Source organism: Lissotriton helveticus, chromosome 2_1 (genome assembly GCF_964261635.1).
Source record: "Lissotriton helveticus chromosome 2_1, aLisHel1.1, whole genome shotgun sequence".
NCBI lineage: Eukaryota > Metazoa > Chordata > Amphibia > Caudata > Salamandridae > Lissotriton > Lissotriton helveticus.
The window spans coordinates 2,957,095-2,980,137 of record NC_136059.1 but is presented as its reverse complement, the minus strand read 5'-3'; the positions used below and the strand labels follow the sequence as shown (position 1 = coordinate 2,980,137).

The 23,043-nt window shown below is 46.4% G+C and overlaps 1 protein-coding gene across 2 annotated transcripts in view; it reads left to right on the top strand.

The window, feature by feature from the left end:
- Window positions 1-23,043, top strand: part of LOC144817651 (uncharacterized) — a 434,119-nt gene that overhangs the window by 354,538 nt on the left and 56,538 nt on the right. For both annotated transcript variants that reach the window (XM_078674371.1, XM_078674372.1), the window contains one exon: window positions 17,961-18,077. In XM_078674371.1, the coding sequence (XP_078530497.1) occupies window positions 17,961-18,077 (117 nt within the window). The remainder of the gene's footprint in view (window positions 1-17,960; window positions 18,078-23,043) is intronic.

Here is a 23,043-nt window from a genome sequence, read left to right as displayed (position 1 = left end):
CCGCTAAACACTTTAAGCACAACTTACTGAGGTCCCACCCTGAAACGCCCTTTGCAGACACCTACTTCTCATTGGTCAATGGTGCCGTAAACACCGATATCATCTTCCACACCGCACGCAGAGCTCAATGGAGAAAAACGTTCCTCTCTTTACTCACCGTATCTAATTCCAGGAAACCGCTCATGGCCGAACACTCCATCACACCATCCCAACTCTTCCCAGGCAGAACCTCCATCATTATCTATAACAATGGGATTGTCCTAATCCAATCCACAGACAGGAACCTGGAACTACTAGACAACCTGTTCCCCATTTTCTTACAGCACCTATCCAATCCACGGACCCCCACTCATAGCACTCTCAGTCCGATCACCCTTGACCTCACAGCCACCAACCATAACGATGCTAACCCAGCTCAGTCCCTAAACGACACGCACCTCTCCTCTACCACCGGCACCGTCGTCATCCACCCACCTACTGCAACCACCTCACACTCCTCAATCACGGACTTAGATCTCTCCCCGACATACACCAACCGCACCCCCTCCCCTGCCACCATCACCGTGACCTCCATTCATACCACTCCCATTCCTCTCTCCCCTGACATCACAGCCCCCAACAACAACGCCTCTAACATACCTCAGCCCCAAAACGACACGCACCTCTCCCCTACCACCGGCACCTTAGTCATGCACCCACCTACGGGTGCGACCTTACACCCCTCAATCACAGACATAGACCCTTCACCCACATACACCAACCGTACCCCCGCCCCCCTTTCACCAGCCCACATTCCCATTCTTTTCACCCATGACACCACAGCTCCCACACACAATCCGCCTAACGGAGTTCAGCACCAGACCGACACGCACACAGACAAACCCCACCCTTTACCCCCCCCCATTCTCAGCCCCCATTTCCACCCATTAACTAACCTCACTGATCATGCCTCTATCATTTCAACTCCGCCTCCTCAAAAAAGAACTACATACAATCCCACTCCCCCCCCATTCTCACTCCCCACTTCCCTACATGCGCCCCCATCACTACTAACATACGCCCAACCTCCACCATGCACTCCCCACCTACCACCAATACCCTCATCCATACCACCAACCTCCACCCTATGTCATCCTCCTCCAACCCTCCATTCCCCACCACCATCACAAATCCCACACTAGACTACGTTACGGCCTCCCTCCTCCAGCTCAAACAAGACATTCACATCATCAAACAATTACTCTGCACACACCCCTCACCCGCCTTCACCAGCACCACCCTTCCTAACAGGACCTCTACCCGGTCGGCTGACTCTCGCACTCAACGCCCCCTGCACTGGACCTCAATCCCTGTTCGCAATCGTGAAAACCGTCCCCATCGCTCCTGCAACACACTATCGGACCTTGACACAACCACCCTCCTCCGCTCCTACGACCCAGCTCCCCTTAACAACATACTCACCACCCTCCGTGCCATTCCAACGATTCAGCCAAATCCCCTTAGACCCCCCACACTAAACAACAGAATTTCTATCCTTAGTAACCTGAGAAAAGTCCCCCTCTCTCTAGAACCCCCTTCCACTCTCGACACACCCCGTCTCAAATGCACCCTCCTCAACTGCAGATCGGCCGCTAGGGACTCCTCTGCAATCGCTGATCTCATCTTAACACTGGACCTTGACCTAATCATCATGACTGAAACCTGGCTAACTGAATCTTCTACACCCATATTGGACATTCTGGTTCCCCCCAACTACCACATCACCAGACTAGACAGGATTGGTCAAAAAGGTGGGGGGATCGCATGTATACACAGGAGTAACCTCTCTGTCCTGAAAGTAACCTCTCCCTCCCTACCCTCCCCATCCTCCTGTGAATACATCTGCCTCGACATTATCAGCGAGGGCAAACCGTTATGCTCTCTTCACGGCATTTACCACCCACCAGGGGACAACCTTACCTTCTCGCAACAAATCATGGATTTGATCACAACCAATTCCGGTCGGCAGCTCACCCACATATACCTTGGTGACTTCAACCTCCACTGGAACGATCACAATGACGCGGTGGTAAATAGTCTTAAAAACTTCCTCGACGCCCTTGACCTCACCCAAATATGCAACAGCCCGACCCATGAGAAAGGCTCTATCATCGACCTTATCTCCAAAGAGGAATCTATCCAACTCGATTCTATCCAACCCTGTGACTGGTCAGATCATCATATTGTCACATTCTTCATCAACGAAAAAGTCACATTTAACACGGTTCAATCCTTCAAGCCCAAAGTCTGGAAAAGAGACCTGAAAAAACTCAACCCAAACTCTCTACCCCCCAACAGCTGCAATCTTTTACTTCCTCCTACTGGCGTTTCGGATGTCCAATCCCTGACGGATCACTATCTCAACGCTATGATCTCTATAGTCAATGAAGCTGCACCTATGCAGCTAAAAAGAGCATCCACAAAAATGTCCAATCCTTGGTACTACGGGAGTCTCAATGACGACAGACGGGCCATGCGAATGGCAGAGCGCACCTGGAGATCAGCTCCCTCCGCACTGCACTTAAAAACGCTGAAGAAAAAGAGAAATGCCTACTTTAGGAAAATAAAATGCTCAAAATCAGATTTTTTCAGCCGTCAGCTCGACCAAGCCACAAATCGTCCGAGAAAGCTGTTTGAGCTAATCAGATCACAATCCAAGGAACAACCCCAACAACTCAGCAATGGGGGCGAAGCACCCTCCTGTGAAGACTTCGCCTCTTTCTTTATCCAAAAAACCGACAACATAAGGAACGATCTCCTCATTGACGTAAGTCTCTACCCCAAACCCCTCTGCACAGCACCCACTGAACCAAAAAACAATGCTACATGGTCATCCTTTGTCACCTACTCGGAAGAAGAAATTGGTAGACTGCTCAGCACCGTGAAACCAGCCAATCACCTCACGGACCCCCTTCCTGCCAACGCTGTCAAAGACCTTACCCCGTCGCTCCTCCCACTCTGGACTAAAATTATCAACATTTCACTTCAACAAGGGACCCTCCCCGACTCCCTCAAAGTTGGACAAGTCACACCTCTACTAAAGAAACCTACAGCCGACCCCTCTGATCTAAATAATTACCGTCCCATTACCAATATTCCGACTCTTGCCAAATTGTTGGAAAAATGCGCACAAACTCAATTGACTAAACACATTGATCAGTTTGATCTCCTCAACCCTCATCAATCAGGCTTCAGAGCAGACCACAGTACAGAAACTGCTATGACTCACATAATTGACGACGCCATCCAAATCCTAGATCAAAACGATACCTGCCTCCTTATCCTTCTTGATCTCTCTTCTGCATTTGACACCGTCAAACACGAGAACTTACTCGATCTATTAAAGACAAGAATGGGTATATCTGGAACTGTACTCAAGTGGTTCACGTCCTTTCTACACAACAGATCGCAGAAATTCAAGAGTAAAAACTTGATGTCTGCTCCAATACCGGTATCGCTAGGCGTCCCACAAGGATCCTTCCTATCCCCAACTTTGTTTAACCTAGTTATGGAACCTCTCACCACCTTGCTACAAGCATCCAATGTTCAGTTCCACATGTACGCCGATGACACCCAACTTTATCTCAAACTACAATCACCCAAAGACATTATGCTCTTGAATTCAACGATTAGAAGCACCCAATCCTGGCTGGCCGCTAATCATCTTAAACTCAATGCTCTTAAAACAGAGTTCCTCTTGATCTCACCTCCTGCGAAGATCACTACCACTCAAATCTGGCTTAAACACCTAACCGCACTCAATGTTCATCCCACCATCGTGGACTCTGCAAAATCGCTAGGCATAACACTTGACACCAACCTCAACATGCAGGAACACATCAACAAAGCAACTAAGGGGGCGAACTACCAGATCAATACATTAAGGAAACTCAAACCCTTCCTTCCAGCCAAAGATTTCCAAACTGCTGTACAAGCTCTAGTCATCCCTCAAATAGATTACGGCAGCATCGCCCTCTGAGGTCTCCCCCTAACTACTACGGCACCCATAAGAGCTTCTCTAAACGCCGCAGCGAGACTAATCACCGGATCAAAAAAACACACATTTCCCCTGACCTGAAAGCCCTGAACTGGCTGCCTTTTGAAGCCAGAATACATCTGAAAATCGCCTGCATGACGCACAAGGCTGTCCACCTGAGCTCACCCGGATACCTCGCCCAGAAGCTGACGATTTCTGGAGGCTCCAGAAACACTAGAGGCACAAACAATCTCTTGCTAAAGCCCCAAAGATTCCGCAAGGAAAAAACGTACAAACGCTCCTTCTCAGGAATGGCACCCAGGATCTGGAACTCACTCCCCCCTGAAATAAGGCTCATCTCCTCTACCATACTTTTTAAGAGAGAAGTAAAAGCTATCCTCATGGCTAAATACACTTGAATTATTACTGGGGATGTTATTTACAGACGCTGTACCATTCAGTTCCACTGATCTTTTTTTGCATTCTGTATTACTCGTGTTATTGACCTGCCTGTGGGTTTACGCTATCAATTATTTGTACTTGTATCTTTATTGATGTATCTGTCTGACTATGCTCCCACATGTACCTCCCCCACCCCAATTGTCATTTAATCACACGTTGTTCCTTTCGGCTGTGAAGAGCTCTGATATCTGCAAAGATCTTGTTCACGCTATATAAAACTTTCAAAATGAATAAATACACAACGCCATCTACCACACACTGGTGCCACTGCACCTGCTGCACAATCATAGCTAAGCAACACTACCACTGCAACTGCTCCACCTATGGTAGCTACCACACACTGGTACCACTGCACCTGCTGCACTAAACTGGTACCACAGCACCTGCTCCACCAATGGTAGCTACGCCTACGCCACACTGGTAACACTGCACCTGCTGCACCAAATATACTTACACCACACCGGTACCACTGCACATGCTGCACCAATGATAGCTACGCCACACTGTTGCCACTGCACCTGCTGCACAATCATAGCTAAGTAACACTGATAACACTGCACCTGCTACACAACGCCATCTACCACACACTGGTGCCACTGCACCTGCTCCACCAATGGTAGCTACCACTCACCGGTACCACTGCACATGCAGCACCAATGATAGCTACGCCACACTGGTGCCACTGCACCAGCTGCACAATCATAGCTAAGTAACACTGATAACACCTCAACTGCTCCATGAATGGTAACTACGCCACACACTGGTGCCACTGCCCCTGCTGCACAATCATAGCTAAGCAACACTACCACTGCACCTGCTCCACCAATGGTAGCTACCACTCACCGGTACCGCTGCACATGCTGCACCAATGATCGCTACGCCACACTGGTGCCACTGCACCTGCTGCACAATCATAGCTAAGTAACACTGATAACACTGCACCTGCTACACAACGCCATCTACCACACACTGGTGCCACTGCACCTGAGCTAAGCAACACTACCACTGCAACTGCTCCACCTATGGTAGCTACCACACACTGGTACCACTGCACCTGCTGCACTAATGATAGCTACACCACACTGGTGCCACTGAACCTGCTGCACAATGGTAGCTACCACACACTGGTACCACTGCACCTGCTGCACTCATAATAGCTACACCACACTGGTACCACTGCCCCTGCTCCACTAATGATAGCTAAACCACACTGGTGCCACTGCACCTGCTGCACAACCGAAGCCACCGTCTATATAAACACAGCTGTAGTCAGTAAAGAAAACCAGATCTGCATGAAAAGAGGAAACGCGAGACACAGAACAAGCACGAACACGCGCCACTCACTGCAGACTGGTGAACGCGCCCGACCATCTGGATTCTATTACGGCTGCACCCTGACAGCTCCTAATTGAAATTTATAACACTCCCCTGCGCGCGTAACCACACAGATTATGGCGGAAGTGCCCAGAATGATTTACACATGGCCTATTGCGTGAAGGCTACTAGAAAGACAGCACAACGAACACGAATCACTATGCAGATGGCAAAAAAAAGGACTGAAAAAGCTCGCGCACTGAGGAATTTTTCCTGCAAGATTTAAAAGCCCTTAACAAAAGGAGCTCGGAGCTCCACCCCCTGCTGACGCTGGGGGGGCGTAGGCCGAGCCCTAAAAAGCACCATGAGACCCAGTCAAAAGTCTTCTCTGAGTCTAATAAAATTAAACATAATGGATCCCGGGTTACATTAACATAATCAAACATAGTTATCACACGCCGAACATGGTTCACCGTTCCTCGATGTGGGATAAACCCATGCTGTGTAATCGAAACTAACGGAGTGATGACAGATGAAAGCCTGTTGGCTAAAATCTTGGAATAGATCTTCCCATCCGCATTTAAAAGCGAAATGGGACGGAAAGAACCAGGCAGATTCACCGGCTTGCCTTTTTTTATGAAATACAACTATACAAGCTTCACTCCAACGCTTAGGGGGGGCCCTTTTCTGGGCGATACGCATTGTTATGAGGAGATCTTCCTTTAAAACAGAGAAAAAAGTTTTGTATATTTCAACCGGAAGCTTATCGGGTCCTGCCGCCTTTCCACTTGCCAGTCCATTTAGTGCAAATTCCAACTCTACTAATGAAATAGGGGCCTCTAGAGCTGCTGACTCCTCTATAGGCAGATCAGACATGCAATACTGATTAAGAAAAGTGGCGGCCGCATCACTATCACACTCATCCCTAGAGTATAATTTCTCATAGTATTACCTAAACACCTCTAAAATGCCAGTTGCATTTTCAACAGAGTTACCATTAGAGTCCAGAATGTTATCTATCCTTTGAGTTGCTTCCCTCACTCTTAACCTTTGGGCGAGGCATCTGCCACTTGCCTCGCCGTATTCATAATGTAGTTGTTGTTTGATAAACTTTTTTGCTGTTTCCTTAGACCAGTAAAGGTTTAATCCGTCTTTACACTGAGCCACCAACGTAATTGATTCAGTTATATCCTCACCAGTCTGAATTCCCTGAACGAGTAACTCCTCAGCCTTCATCAATCCTTGGTATAGCTCTTGAAACTTAGCTACCTGTTTTTTTTGGTTGTATAAACCAAAACTCAAAACTTCTCCTCTAAACGCCGCCTTGAAGCTATCCCACACATATCCCACACTGCTAGTTCCACGATTTTCATTAAAAAAATTAGTGATCCATTGCAGCATGTTTTCAGTAAATTGCTGCTCTAATAAGTTTACGGTCAAAAGAAAAACCTCTGGGCATTATAACTGCTGTTATGCCAGATATTGATAAGACTACCGGTCCATGATCAGATGTAATTCTTGGATACACCTGGATCTTCGCCTGATTTAATAATGACTTTGCCACAAAAAAATAATCAAGTCGGACTAACTTACGATGTGGAAAGGAAAAAAAAGTATATCCTGGAGCCGATCCTCTTAAATAAGCCCACACGTCCACCAACCCCTGGGCTATCAATAAAGCCTGTAATGCCTTGAATACACGTGGCTTCCTACCGGTATATTTCGCCTTCTCATTACATATAATATTGGGTATCAAATTTATATTTAAATCCCCACACAGGATCACTGGTGTTGGCCAAGATGCTAATTCCAAATTTAGAAACTCTAGAGTATCTGCCTCATCTAAATTTGCCCCATATACTGAACAGATCGTAAAAATTGTGTGACCTGCAATGCATTCTATAATTACCCACCTGCCCAGTCCATCAGTTAAAACTCTACCTGTGTTGCCTATGTGCTATTTACCCAAAATTGCAACTCCTCTAGCCGAACCTGAAAATTTAGTAGAGGCTAAAAGATTAAATCCCAAGTCCATAAGCAGGTGACGCTTCGCCCAAACCATGTGAGTCTCTTCGAGACAAATTATATCACAATATAAGGCACGCAGCTCCAGCGCCACCCGCCGTCTTTTTTCCAGTGAATTCAGCCCCCTCACCTATCCGAATACCCCTACCCGCCATTTACTTGCATCATAACTCAATCGTTTAGCTCCACAGACTACCTGAAAAAAGACATAACCTACCACAAAAAAACTAATTTCCCTATTGTACTCATGTATTATTTTTTGTTTTTTACCACACCCCCCACCCCGCACCCCATTCCAACCCATCCCCCCACCACCCAAAACAAGGCTTAAGGACCATGTCCTCGTCGATTTAGAAGTGCTTTTTCCCACGTGCCCCCCAATTGACTCCGCTGCCCCCACCCTTTATTTCTCTCTCTCCTGATTGAATCATACAACCTAATATTAGCTTAGATATCCATTGACAGAGCTCCAATTAAAGCCAACTAGTGCAAATATCTATGCCCCCTTGCACTAAAGTCCTAATTACAACTTTTTCACTCATATTTCAGAAGAGCATATATATATTTACCCCTATTGTAGGGGGCTACCTAAAAATAAATCAACATCAGCTGGAGCAAGAAAAAAACACATAAAAACACATAATCAATATTCATCACTTAGATCACATAACTCCCTTGTCTAGGGATACATTTCTCTCCCTGCTTCCCTGTGTCAAGTCTGGATCCCCCTCTGATATCTGCCCGGCCCATATCTTGAGCAATATCTTCCTGACTTGCTCTTCTCCTCCTCTTATCTTTCTTAATGAGTCCCTCAAATCAGGAATTGTTCCTTCCTCCCATAAATCCGCTACTATCATTCCAATTTTGAAAAAACCAGGTGCAGAACCCACAGCGTTAGTAAACTATCGGCCTATTTCCCTTCTCCCTTATCTGGCCAACGTCCTTGAACGCCACGCCACCAAAGTCCTCAGTTCCTTCATCGAGGACAGCGGCTATCTTTCTCCGTGCCCAGCAGGGTTTCGCCCTCTCCATTCCACCGAAAAAGTGGTGGTCTCTGTTATGGACACACTTAGAGAGAGGTTAGATGTCAATCTCCCACAGGCACTGGTCCTCCTTGACCTGTCTGCCGCTTTCGACACGATGGATTATACCATCCTCCTTTCCCGTGTCGAGGCGGCAGGCATCGGAGGCTCTGCCCTGGCCTGGCTCAGCTCATTCCTGAGGGACCGCACACAGGCTGTCCATTTGGCGGATTTCTCCGCCCCTGCACACAAAGTGCAATGTGGTGTCCCCCAGGGATCTCTTTAATTTATATATCTTCCCACTTATTTTTGCTTTACAGAAGATGGAGGTCACGGTGTTTAATTACGCCGATGACCTCCAGCTCATTTTCAATCTTTCTGATTCTCCTCACTCTATTCACAATTTCCAGTCGGTGATGGTTTTTATCAGGGATTGTATGAATTTCAACCATCTTAAACTCAACCCTGATAAAACCGAGCTTGTCCTCAGTGGTGATAAACTCAATCCCTGGTCTCCTACCTTTTGGCCCCCCTCTTTTGGTCTTCCTCCCTCCCCTTCCTCCTCTGTCAAGACACTGGGGATTACTCTCAATCAACACCTCACCCTACACTCTCAGATTAGCACGGTGGTCTCTTCTTGTTTTTTTATTTTGCGCACCATCCGAAAGATATCACGTTTTTTTTTTCTTTTTCAGCTCTTAAGTTGATTCTTATGGTTATGGTTCTTTCCCGTTTAGACTACGGTAACTTACTGTACAATGGTGTCCCTGCCTACGCTCTTCGGCGGCTCCAACTTGTGCAGAACCAAGCCGCCCGCTTGGTTTACGGCTTACCTAAATCACATCATGTCACTCCTCTCCTCAGATCCCTCCATTGGCTCCCTATTAGAGAAAGGGCCCTTTTTAAGATGGGCTGCATGACGTTTCAGGCTCTTGCTGGGACAGCCCCGACTTTTATGAAGTCCAAAATTGAACCCTATATCCCCAGTAGACAACTGCGCTCCTCATCTCTGTCCCTCTTGGTGGTGCCCAGGTTCAGGAAGAGCAGAATGGGAGGTTCTAAGTTCTCTGTTCTCGCCCCTCTGTTTTGGAACTCCCTACCTCTCTCCATTAGAACGGTAGCATCTTATTTGGAGTTTCGCAGCACCTTGAAAACCCTCTTGTTCTCACAGCCTTTTACCATCTAAACCACTTTGCCACCTGATTTAGGATCTTACCCCTACAGCGCCATGAAACCGCTAGGTAAACGAGCGCTTAACAAATACCTTTAAATTCAATCAATCATAGAATATCTATAAGTAATGAAGAGAGAGCCACAGTGACCTATAACAGCACAAACCAGAGTTACACATTTCACTCCTAGATGCAGCTGTTATACATACTACTGTCACCACACAAAAAGCTTATTGAGCCGATGTAATTATAATATTGTCACTTAGCGTTTCGGGCTCTTATCCATGTCATTCATGTATTCCTGCGCTGACATGAAATATCTTGTTTGGCCTCTAAAAATAATCTTTAATTTAGCGGGGTTGAGCAAAAAAACTTGAGCCCCCTTAGCCTGGAGGGGAGCAATTAATTTCCTGAGTTGCCATCGTTCATGCACAGTTGCAGGGCAAAAATCAGGGCGCACAAAGAACTCGCACCCCATGCCAGTCCGCTTTTTCTCAGGGCGTGCCAGGTCATACAATGCTTCCCGGAGTAAGTAATTGTTCAAACAAAGTAGAATTGCCCTGGGGTATGAGTTTGCATCAGCTTGTCTCTCCTTTCCACGTTGTCGTAGCACAAAAGGGAACCTATGTGCCCGAATCACTTCCGTTTCCCAATCCCAGGCAATAAGTTCTGGGAAGGCTTCCTTAAATGAATTTCCGTGGATCTGAGCCTTCCTTTGTCTCGGCTATACCTAACACGCGGAGATTGTTACGGCGTGCCCGGTTCTGTAAATCCGTAAGATTCCACTCCACATCTGATTTAGATTTTTGTAAAGTCTCGATAGCCGATTGTTGCTTGGCCAAACTGTCTTCTGCTGAGGAGACTCTCTCCTCTACCTCTACCACCCGGGTAGTAACTTCAGCACATGTCTTGACCAATCGTCGTACTGTATTCTGGAGCTACCTAACAGCCCCTTGTGTACGTAACCCTTCAGCCTTGGTCTCACTACGGTGCGCCATTATACTTTTGTAAATACAACTAAGGGTGATTGAGTTCTCTTCCAAATCTTCCTCTAAATTAAGCTGAGTTAAAGGAAGAGTCCGATCATGCTCTAACCCTTCACACACCACCTTTCTTGCGGTTTTATGGGGGGAAGATTGCTCATACTCCTCTCCTTCCTCATCATCTGGTAAATCCCCCCATTCACCGGGGTTGCTAGAGCTGTCTTCATCAGCATCATGTTCTTTATCTGACGCTACCGTTAAGTTGGACATAGAGTAAAATTTACCATCCGATCCTGCATATTCTGACTCATTGCCTTTATCCATTAGTCCAGTAATAGTATCAGTAATAGTATCAGTAGTTAACTCCATGATTGAACCTAGACCTGGACCAGGTAGCGAACTGGTATCTAATGTAGCAGACATTGTCGGTTCATTGCCATTCTTTGCAGGGTTAGCAGGTAACAAAATTGGTGAAGCTCCAATAGAAGTACTCACAGTTCCCCCGGTCGACCGGAGCTCATGCTGTATACTAGGAGCTGGACGAGCGTCCCTCATAGTCCCAGAGTCCACATTCGCTTTTGCCTTTGCGCCTTGCATTTTATTAAATATTGCGTGAACAGCTCGTGGCTTGGCAGGAGTATCTTGACTTACACGCACTGTTTGAGCATGAGAGCCACTTTGCGTCTTTGTAGCCGCTGCTAGCCCATGATCGTTATTGCTGGCCTCAGAATCCGGAGCAGAGCCATTCCCATTACTGATAGCATTATCCTTTGCCTGGCTGGTTACTTGGTTGCCTTTACTCAAGCCTATTCCACGAGTGCTTGACACAATATTGGCATTTCTCGCGCTTGCAACAGTTACCACATTATTAGGCACTGTATCCATGTCTCCAGAAATTATTGTATTGACAGGCACCGTAGTCTCGGCTGACTCCACAGGGGGAGCTCCCCCTTGTTTTTTCAATCCTCCTCTCCCCCTCGCCATTTCTACAACTCTGTATCAGTCTTTTTTCTTGCCACTCAATACAACCGCCCTGCACCGAATGTCAAAAAAAAGTCAATCAAACCACTAATAACTTCAGGGGTGATAAACCTTTAGCTTAGCGGTGGGCTGTAGGCTGTAAGCTGCAAAGCAGTCCGAGACCGAGGGGGAAAGTTAAGGAGAAACAGTCACTTGCCGTATCGAGTTCTGTCCGTTCTACATGCCGTTAGCAGTTAGCTACCTCCTTGCAAAAACGCCTCAAGCTGCTGTGCACCAAGGCACGCGGGAACTTTCCGGAGCGCACCTCTGCGCCAAGTCAAACAATATCCAACAGCTCCTCCTCGAGCGCCCGCCACAAACGCCGGGACGCCACGGAAGCAATTCGGTAAACTTACGCTTACAAAAGGTAACAATTAATGCAATTAGTGGCATTTATGCCACTAATTGCATTAATTGTTACCTTTTGTCTTTTTTAAAAAAAATATTTTTTAAGCGATGTATTTCACTATATAATTATGTGTAATGTGTTTCAGCATAATACATTTTAACATAATCTTTCTAAATGATGTCATTCAAATGAATGTTTTGTATATATATTCTGTTTCCTGATTTTTCCCTTATTTACCTGTTTCCATTGATCGATTGCCTTGGAGGTTTTTCACTTGTATTATTTTTCCCTGTCCTAGGAATTGAACGCATCACTATTCAGGGGATCCTTGTTTTTTACACTTGCAAAACCTCTTTCACCAGACCATACTTAACACAAAGGTGATCTGATTTGCTTATAACTTTGGTTTTATTCAGGTAGAACTTTAGCACTCTCATAATATCAAGAATGTGTAATGACCTTTCAGTCGGAGTTGCAGGGTTAGGGATGAAAGTAGTTCTTATCACCACTGAAAGAATGTGTACGACACCTCAGAACACAGAGCTTGAGTTTCACTTACCCTACGAGCCGAAGTGATAGCAACAAGAAAGCTGCTTTCCACGTGAGATGCTGCAAAGAGGGCTTAAGTAAGACTTCTATGAAGGAGATTCCCTACAAGCCGTAATGGCCACAAGATGTACCATAGTGGAAGAAAACTCCAGTCTATTTTGAGGTAAATGGCGAAGATACGAATGACCACATCCTCTTCACACAATCAGTTTATGACAAACAGTACCTCGAACACTCAACACCAGTAGAGGGGAGAATATGAGAGTTCATCCAGGAATGGAGGAAGGTCACATCGGACAAATGGATACTAAACATCACACAATACGGATACTGTATAGAGTTAGAAAGACAACCTCCAGACATAAACTCAAGGAGAAAGGCACACGCAGCAAAGGAGCTCTCGCTCTTGCAGCTAGAGGCACAGGAATTGCAGAGCAAGGAGGCAATAGAAGAGGTACCGCAAAACCAAAAGAACAAGGGAGTTTACTCAACTTACTTCCTGGTGCCAAAGGTGGACGAAACACTAAGACCTATCCTAGATCTGAGGTTCCTCAACAGATTCATAAGGACTCAAAAATTCAAGATGACCTCCCTACAAGAGGTAATACCACAAATACAGCAAGGAGACTTCATGGCTACTATAGACTTAAGACGCATACTTACACATTCCCATCAAACACAAGCGCCTGCTAAGGTTTGTGATCAACCAAAGCCACTACCAGTTCACAGTACTGGCATTCGGACTAAAATACGCACCAAGGGTGTTTACAAAATGCCTAGCAGCTATCGCAGCACACCTACGAAGCTAGGGATACATGTATACCCTTATCTCGACGACTGGCTCGTAAAGGCAAGTTTGTACGATCGATGCAAACTACATATCCCGCAGGGCATACTAACACTAACCGAACTGGGCTTCTCGATTCATTGGGAGAAATCGTCAACAGAGCCTGAGCAAGTCAAGATATTCTTAGCGGCAGAGATCAACACCATAGAGGCCAAAGTGTTCCCCAGCAGGAAGAGAACTTTGGCGATACTGAAGAAAACACGTCATTACTGCGAGGGGCAAGTTCCGACTGTGAGGCCAGTGAGCAAGCTGATGGGAATGATGGCGTCTTGTATTCACCTAGGCCAAAATATTCGACTACACATGAGGCCATTCCAGGAAGGGATACAGCAGCAGTGGTCACGGGCAACCGGGAGTTGGGAAGATCTAGTGGTGTCACACACGCAGTACATCAGGAAATGGCGTGTTGGAACAAACAAAAATGATCACAGGGGAAACCATTCACACAACCAACTCCAACAGTGACCATCACGACGGACGCCTTCCAGCTGGGGTGGGGCGCGCACATGAGCAGACTGAAGGTAGGAGGCTATGGTCGCAACAGGATGTGGTCAAGTACATCAACTACCTGGAGCTAAAGACAGTGTTCCTAGCCCTGAAAGCTTTTCAGAAGCAGCTGTACGGAAACAGGGTGTTGATCCAAACAGACAACAGCACGACCATGTCTACATCAACAAGCAGGGTGAGACAGTCAGTAGCGCTATCAAGCCTAGCGCAGGAGATATGGTCATGGGCCATCCCTCTAAGGATAGACCTACTAGCAATACATCTACCAAGGAAAGACAACGTGGAGGCCGACAGGCTCAGCAGGCAGACGTCAGCATCACACGAATGGGAGCTCAACCAACAGGAATTACAGAAGGTATTCCAAAAGTGGGGTACACCGCAAATAGACCTATTTGCAACACACCAAAATGCTAACACTTTGCATCCAGACAACAAGATCATCGTTCGCAAGGGAATGCGCTATAGTTCAAGTTCAAGTTCAGGCATTTATATAGCGCACTACTCACCCTGAGGGTCTCAAGGCGCTTGGGGAAGGGGTTCATTATTTGTCGAATAGCCAGGTTTTAAGTTTTTTTCTGAAGGAGATGTGGTTTTGAGTAAGGCGGAGGTGATTGGGGAGTGAGTTCCAGGTCTTGGCAGCAAGGAAGGAGAAGGACCTGCCGCCCATGGTGGATTTTCGGATGCGCGGGACTGCGGCGAGGGCTTGATTGGACGATCTTAGTTGGCGGGTGGGTGTGTAGAAGGACAGTCGAGTGTTGAGGCATTCGGGTCCTAGATTGTAGAGGGCCTTGTGTGCGTGGGTGAGAAGGCGGAATGTAATTCTTTTGTTGACGGGAAACCAGTGGAGGTCTTTTAGGTGTCCGGAGATGTGATCTTGGCGAGGGATGTCTAATATGAGTCTGGCTGATGCGTTTTGGATGCGTTGGAGTTTTTTCTGTAATTTTGCTGTGATTCCGGCGTATAGTGTGTTACCGTAATCCAGTCGACTCATGACTATGGATAAGTGGGTCAAAGACATTTGCATACGCTTTCCCCCCGATCCCACTGATACACAGGGTACTCAACAAATGCGGACTCCGCAAAATGACGCTAATACGAATAGCACTTCAGTGGGCCAGACAGTCATGGTTCTCGCAGATTGTGGAGAAGGCGCAAGCACCAGAACACCGATTTCCAAAAAGAAGGGACCTGCTAACAATGCAGAACTGAAGGATGCTACACCCAGAGCCAGAGAGCCTCAGCCTGGCGGCTTGGCTCCTGAAGACCTAGAGTTTGCACACCTCAAACTACCAGCGAGCACAATGGCAGTGCTCAGGGAGGCAAGAAGGCCTCCCAAGTCGTAAAGAGATTTCTGGAAGGGGTGAAAAGGATCACACCTCCAAACAGAATGCCAGCACCAGCATGGAACCTCAATGTAGTACTGACACAATTGATGAAGGCACCATTCGAGCCATGCACAAGGTTACACTGCACATGCTCACACTAAAGACGGCCTTCTTAGTAGCTATCACATCACTACGGAGACTAAGTGAGTTGCAGGCGCTAACACTTCAGAACCCTACCTGCAAATACACAATGATAGGATTGTAATGAGAACAGACCCACACTTCATGCCACAGGTGGTGTCTCGGCTCCACATCAACCAAATACCTAGTTTTTTTCCAAAAACCAAGCACAGAGAGAGTGCGGCATACACTGGACGCCAGGAGGGCGGCGATGCTCTATATAGAAAGAACAAAGGAGAGCAGAGAGACAAAGCAGCTCTTTGATTCCTTCGCAAGCAGTTTCTTGGGATGACCTGTTACCAAGAATACCATTGCACGATGGATCGCACAAACCTTACAACTATACCACAAACAAGCCGGGCAACAGTTAGAAGGGGCAGCTCATGCTCATTCAACGAGGAAGAAAGGAGCAACAATTGCGTTTCTGGCCAACACACCAATTCAAGACATTTGCCAAGCTGCAACATGGTCTTCAGTGCACACATTCACTAAGCACTACTGTGTGGATATCCAAATGAACAAAGAAGCGCACGTGGGACAGAAGGTCTTACAGCACATTTTCAGTAACCAGTGCTCCTCTTCCACCCAGCCACCACAATAAGGACAAACCTGCTACAACGTCTATGCACAGCATAGTGAATCCAGAAAGATTCACGCTGAAAAATTTGTAGTTTCTTACCTGTTGGTGTAGTTTTGCAGCTTGAAGACTTTCTGGATTCACTAGCGAACCGACCTGAGACAGGAGGAAGGGGATTAGAAAATGGACAAGACTTAGGAAAAACAATAACGAAAGAAAAGAAAAAATAACTTGAAGATGTTGATCAAAGGTGGGAGCTTCCACCAGAAGCGCGCCGACGTCACGAAAGGCACCAAATGGTGGGATGGCGACGGGAGAGGAGAGAAATAAGACTACAATTCCGGGCCCAACCACTAGAAGGCGGAATAATGCACAGGACAGTGAATCAAGAAAGTCTTCAAGCTGCAAAACTAAACCGACAGGTAAGAAACTATACGTTACAGGGAAGTTATGTTCGGTTCAGATTTTATACACAAAGTTATAACATCCCTGAAACCTTTTTGTTTTTTTGTCAATTTCTAAGGTTTGTTTCATTCTTTTTCCTAACTAAAAAGTCTCTGTATCCTTGGGTCCCGAAAAAAAAAGTTTTGGACGATTCCTAGCCCATAATGCTTGGTCCCTCAGAGACCCCCTATCTTCAGTCATATGGGGTGACCACTTATGTCCTATTTAATGTTTTTCTCCCCCGCATCACAAAATGGCGCCCAGAACTTTTCCTCTCATTGTTGTGGCCAGTGTGTGTGAATGTATTCTCCTGGTTTCGACGTGTTGCACTCAAGCTGTCATATCGTCGGCTGTGCTCATGTTCAGCGCTACGCCGCACGCTGACATTGTAATCCAAAGAATCGGCTTCCTTTCAGTCAAGAATGCCACGGCACTCTTGTACAGTTGATGATAAAGTTTTATTCGATCCAGACACAAGAGCAGCATCAACACGTTTTGGTGCCCACAGCACCTTGAGCACGACCAAGGTGCTGTGAGCCACCAGCCGGGGTCCTCGCACTTGGGCTGGAATATTTAGTGCTTATGACTTTGATGAGGATTCCCCTGGAAGAGACATAGGATTAGAGGTAAGCATGGTTTCCTCGCCTGCAAATTCCTCACCAATCTCCCCAACTCTTTTCTCACCTCTTCCCCTTTCTGAGAAATGGTCGCCCAGCCATCACATACATATGGTTTTAGGTTACATTGTTAAACGGCATAGCCACTGATCAAAAGACTGCAGGCTGGGTCTACCTGTACGGGCTCTAAACAAAAGAATGAGGAACTGGCGTCAAGGCACTATTGTGGCGCTATATGGCTCCAATGATGTCATGTCCTGGTATGTGTCTGAGGCCGGAATGGAGCCGAACTCCACCTAATGGTGTAGGAAAGCTGTTGGAAAGTTTTTGCATCCTGTCCGGCACCTCGGGATATTCAAAGTGAGTAATCCGCAGGTAAGTAAAGCATTCACCGGAAAGATCATTGTCTGGGGTAAGTAACTTGTTCAACATAACTTTCTCTGTGAAGCACCAGTAGAGAGCACAGCTTTATGAATTACAAGTTGGTATGTCTGCTGCTTTTATATTTTCTTTTCTTATCAAATTAATTTGACTTGATTTTGTTTCAATCAGAGACGAATACCTTGAAAAAGTACAAGAGAAACCGTGAAGAGTGTACTGACAAACGGCAACCACGAAGACCAAGAGCAGCCAAAAAAGAAGTCCGGTATTTTGGGAAGAGTGTACACGGTAGGCGTTCTGGGGTGGTTATTGTTGATTATTCATATTCATGTTTATTCAGGAAACCACTTTCAAGACCATTGAGGGTAGTTTGTTTGATAGTCTCACTAATCTCTCTGGTGGGGTCTCTCCTCAGTTTACAGTAGTGGCCCTCGATGCTTAGCTGTGACAGAATCTCATGTTTGTAGTCTTCGGTGTTCTGTATGACTTGGCCCCGCCTTTATCGGCGGGTTTGATGACTATCTCCATGTTACTTTTTAGGGATGCTAGGGCCAAACGTTCTGGTTCGGTGGTATTGTAGTTCACATATTTCCGATTCGCCAAAACTTGGTTGATGTCACGTGTGACTACCTGCTCATAGGCCAGGATTTTATGTGCCATCATGTGTGTAGGGAAATGTGTCAGGCAACTGCACCTACTCCATCACATACCCCCCGCACCTCTCAAAAAAGGCAGCCAAAGGCTTCAAACACAACCTATTAAAATCCCACCCAGAAACCCCCATCTCTGACCCTTACTTCTCAATGAACAACGGGCCCATTAAGAATGACATCATATTCTACACTAAAAGAAGAGCTCAATGGAGAAAAGCCTTTCTCGCTCTCTTTAAGGTATGTAACATGAAGAAAACAGCGCACGGTTTTGCCTTATCTATCCTCCCCTCCCTATTCTTCAACGTACCGTTATCATAATGGTATCATCCTAATTCAATCCAATAACCACAACCTCAACTTGATCGACCACATTTTTCCGATCATTAAAGAGGCACTCTTCCAGATCCCTCCTCTCCATCCCAGCACCCGACCTCTGCTTAACAGCCTCCCCAACTCCCCGTTGGATACCACCTTCCCCCCTCACCCTGCACTTTCGGACCCTCCATCCCCATCACCTTTACTCCCAGCACCTCCCCCCAGCTTCACAGCCCCCCCCCAATTCAACTTTGGATTCCAGCTTAGACACCCCCTAACCACTCATCCTGATCTCCATATGTCACCCTTCCCCCCCACCTCTGCTCACAGCTCCCCCCTTTGGCCCATCAGCCCCACCATTACCCCCATTGCTCTGGACACTCCCGTATCTTTAGAAACCGCTACACAGTCTACTCCCTTTGTCCACCCATCCAAAATTGAAACCATCGCACCAGACTTGACTTAATATTATCAGCCCTTCAACAGGTCTAAGCTGACATCCAAACCCTTCACGACCTTATTGTACTACAATCCAACTCCTCTTGCTTTAAAAAGGATCACAACCAGTCTCCACCCCCCAAGATCAATAATCGCATCCAACATCTTCTGGCAAACTTCCAAGCTCATGGTTCCCCACATTGGAGCACAGTCCCACTCCCTAATGCCATCTCCCGCCCTATCAGGGGACTAAACTTGCTATCTGACTCAGATCTAGGGGCCCTTCTACGTTCGTACGATCAGCCTCACACCCATCTGATCACGGGACTTCCGGTTAGTCCAGTTAGCCCCCTTACAGACTCCCGAATACAATCCATCCCGATCAACACTATAGAGCCACCAGATTAAATTCCAGAGGCATTGTTGAAAATAACCTCACCAGAATCCCCATCACAGCCGAACCCACCTCAATATTCTCCCAGCCACGGCTAAGCTGTATCCTCCTAAACTGCAGGTCCACCTCTAGACATGCAGCCGATATAGCAAACCTAATTATCACCAACAAACCTGACATTTTGATCCCAACAGAAACCTGGCTAAAGGGAACCTCTACTCCCATCATGGACATTCTGCTACCCCCTAACTATGACATCACCAGACTAGACCGAACAGACAGGCCAGGCGGTGGGATAGCATGCATACACCAGATCTGCTTAACAGTGACCAACTTCAATGCCCCTGCTTTATCATCGTGCGAATACCTATGCTTAAACATCGCCAACAACAACAAACAAATATACTCTTTACACGCCTTCTACCATCCTCCCGGAGATAATCCACTTTCATAGAGCACTTCATGGACATTCTAGCATCAAATGACAACCAACACATGAAGCAAATTTTCTTAGGGTGCTTCAACCTTCACTGGAACGACCACAACGACCCGGGGGTAAACTGCCTCAAAGCCTTCCTCACGGACCTCAATCTCAACCAAATATGCAACAGTCCGACACACGACAAAGGTGCAACTCTCGACCTAATAATCTCCAAAATGGACTCCACTCAGCTCGACTCGATACTCCCTTGCGACTGGTCTGACCATCATGTCATTTCATTCCAAGTCTTGGAAACCATTAAACGACTCCCTACTCAACCCCTGAAAACAAAGATCTGGAAGAGAAATCTTAAAAACGTCGGATCTGATCTTGCAGCCTTAGCTAACTCAAATCCTCTTAGTCCCCCGGAAAACCTAACTGATGTACAGGGGTTGACAAATCACTACTTTCACTCCATGAACAACCTCCTAGACAAAATTGCCCCATTGCAACTGAAAAGAACCTCCTCAAAAGACTCTAAACCATGGTACGATGGGAGGCTAAATGATGACAGACGCTCTCTTAGAGTAATTGAACGTCGCTGGAGAGCTACACCCTCTACTGACCTCCTCAAACTTCTAAGAAAATCTACAAACGCTTACTTTAGAAAAATCAGAAAATCCAAAACCGATTTCTTCAGGTCTCAGCTAGACCTATCGAAAATACAATGGGAGAGCTAGGGTTGTGAGGGCGCGTCCTGTCCCCAAGGATAATCTGAATAAACAATGTGGACTAGCCCACTATGTGTGTGCGTTTTCCAATTAGTCACGCTTGATAGAGGCCTGAATGTTGGACTCATAAGGTGTTGTTAAAAGACTCCTCACACAACCAACCTGGTTGGTGTCATGTTTCATCTTCGGGGTCCCAACCAGGTGGCCGAGTGCCACCTGGTTGTGCTTCGACGCCTGACTACAGCGTTGCGGATGTGGTGCAACAGTGTAATGTGGGTGAAGGTGAGTCTTTAAAAAATACCTCTGGGAATCCTTGCCTGATACTTTATTAATGGCGGCCCAGGGTATTGCTTTAAAATATGTGATGCAACTACTTCTAGGAATAATTATCCTGTGAGTTGACTAAAGTGATGCGGTCTACATGTTTCAGCCCCCTCAAGGTTACTACTGGGGCTTTCGTCAGGACCATAGGTGATAAGGTGAGTGGCAAAAAGAGAGGCCACGTGTTACTGTTTTTTCTCACACACGAGCTAAGGTGTGTGATTAAAAATATATTTTAAAGTTAAAAGAGGGCAGTGTCGTCCCACATAGTGGGCTAGTCAACCTTGTTTACTCAACTAGACCTAGCCAAGAACCGCCCAAAAAACTATTCGATCTGATCAAAGCCCAAAACAAAAGCGCACCTAATTTCCTCATGGACAACCCTCTTTCTATTCCCAACTGTGATGAATTTGCCTCCTACTTTGCCGCTAAGACAGAATCCATTAAATCAAATCAGATTTACTCATGGACCTAATATCCATCTCAGACTTAAGACAGCTCATCATTGCCCCTAGCTGGCTCCCCAGCTAATGACCTTCTGTTATTTAAACTAAAAAACAATGCGTCTTCGTCCCACTTCAACATTTACAGTGAAGATACCATTCTAAAGACGCTAAATGCGCTGAAACCCTCCAATCACTTCTCGGACCCGCTCTCCGCGAACTACATAAGACTTCATTCCTCTCTTACTACCCCTCTGGACCAAGATCATTAACACATCCCTACTTCGAGGATCCATTCCAGACATCCTGAAAACGGGACAGGTCTCGCCTATCCTAAAGAAAACCACAGCGGACCCCACGGACCCTAGTAACTAACGCCCGATCTCTAACATCCCTATGTTAGCCAAACTCTTGGAAAAATGCGTTAACATACAACTGAACAGTCACATTGATCGTTTCAACCTGCTGAACAAATTCCAATCTGGTTTCAGAGCAGGTCATAGCATAGAATCAGCCATGACACATGTATTAGTCAACGCTCTAAAAATCTTAGACCAAAATGAAGCCTGTCTTCTAATCCTACTCAACCTGTCATCTTCTTTTGACACCGTCAAACACGAAAACTTGCTGAATCTCCTGAAACACAGAATGGGGTTGTCTGGAAATGTTTTCAACTGGTTCACCTCTTTCCTCAAAAATAGGACCCAAAGATTCAAGGTCAACCAATCCCTGTCCCTCCCCTCACCTGTCACACTGGGAGTTCCACAAGGCTCTACCCTCTCTCCAACTCTGTTCAACCTCTTCATGGAACCTCTTACTGATCTTCTCAGCCTCTCCAAGATACTGTAGTGTAGTTCCTATTATCCCAATAGGCTCTGCGCATTGGAATAATACCTTCAATAGTATAGGCCTAGACCAGACGTTAACTAGGTCTTCTATTGCGTCCTCGTCCACGGTGCTCTCACCATGTTCCCTCTGTTAAAAAAGGGGGCTGTTCTGGGAAACTGTTCCCAAGGACACTCCCTGGAGTAGCCGAGCGCTATATAAGACACCCATAACATTAACATTAACAAGGTTCGGAGTGGTATTGCTTGGGCCCTGTCTGTCAGTGTCACTTTCAGACCCGCTCCCTGCTGATGAGCTTGTGAAAGTGATGTACTTCCTAAAGCCGCTCCTCCCTCGCCTGGAAAATGTACCCTGTGACTCTTTTGTGTTATACCCCTCCTGTAGGTATGGGTAGGTGTGGGTAGGTTATCTTTTTGTCATAGAATTTGACATATTTCGCCAATTTGTCTAATTTGGACGACTGGGTGTATATGTGAAACTCTTGGATGGTTCTTGTTAGTCTCTCTAGTGCCTCTTTTGCGTTGGTTAATGCTTTATCTTCAATAATCTCTTTCTTGAGGTCTGCAATTTCAGGCCCTGGACTTCCTCTAAAGCCGTCTCAATTCCAAGCACCATTCAGTGCCTGGAACAATTATTAGAGACGAAGCTAAAGTTCTCTTTAAACTTGGGCTTGTCTAAAAAGATGGCTGGCA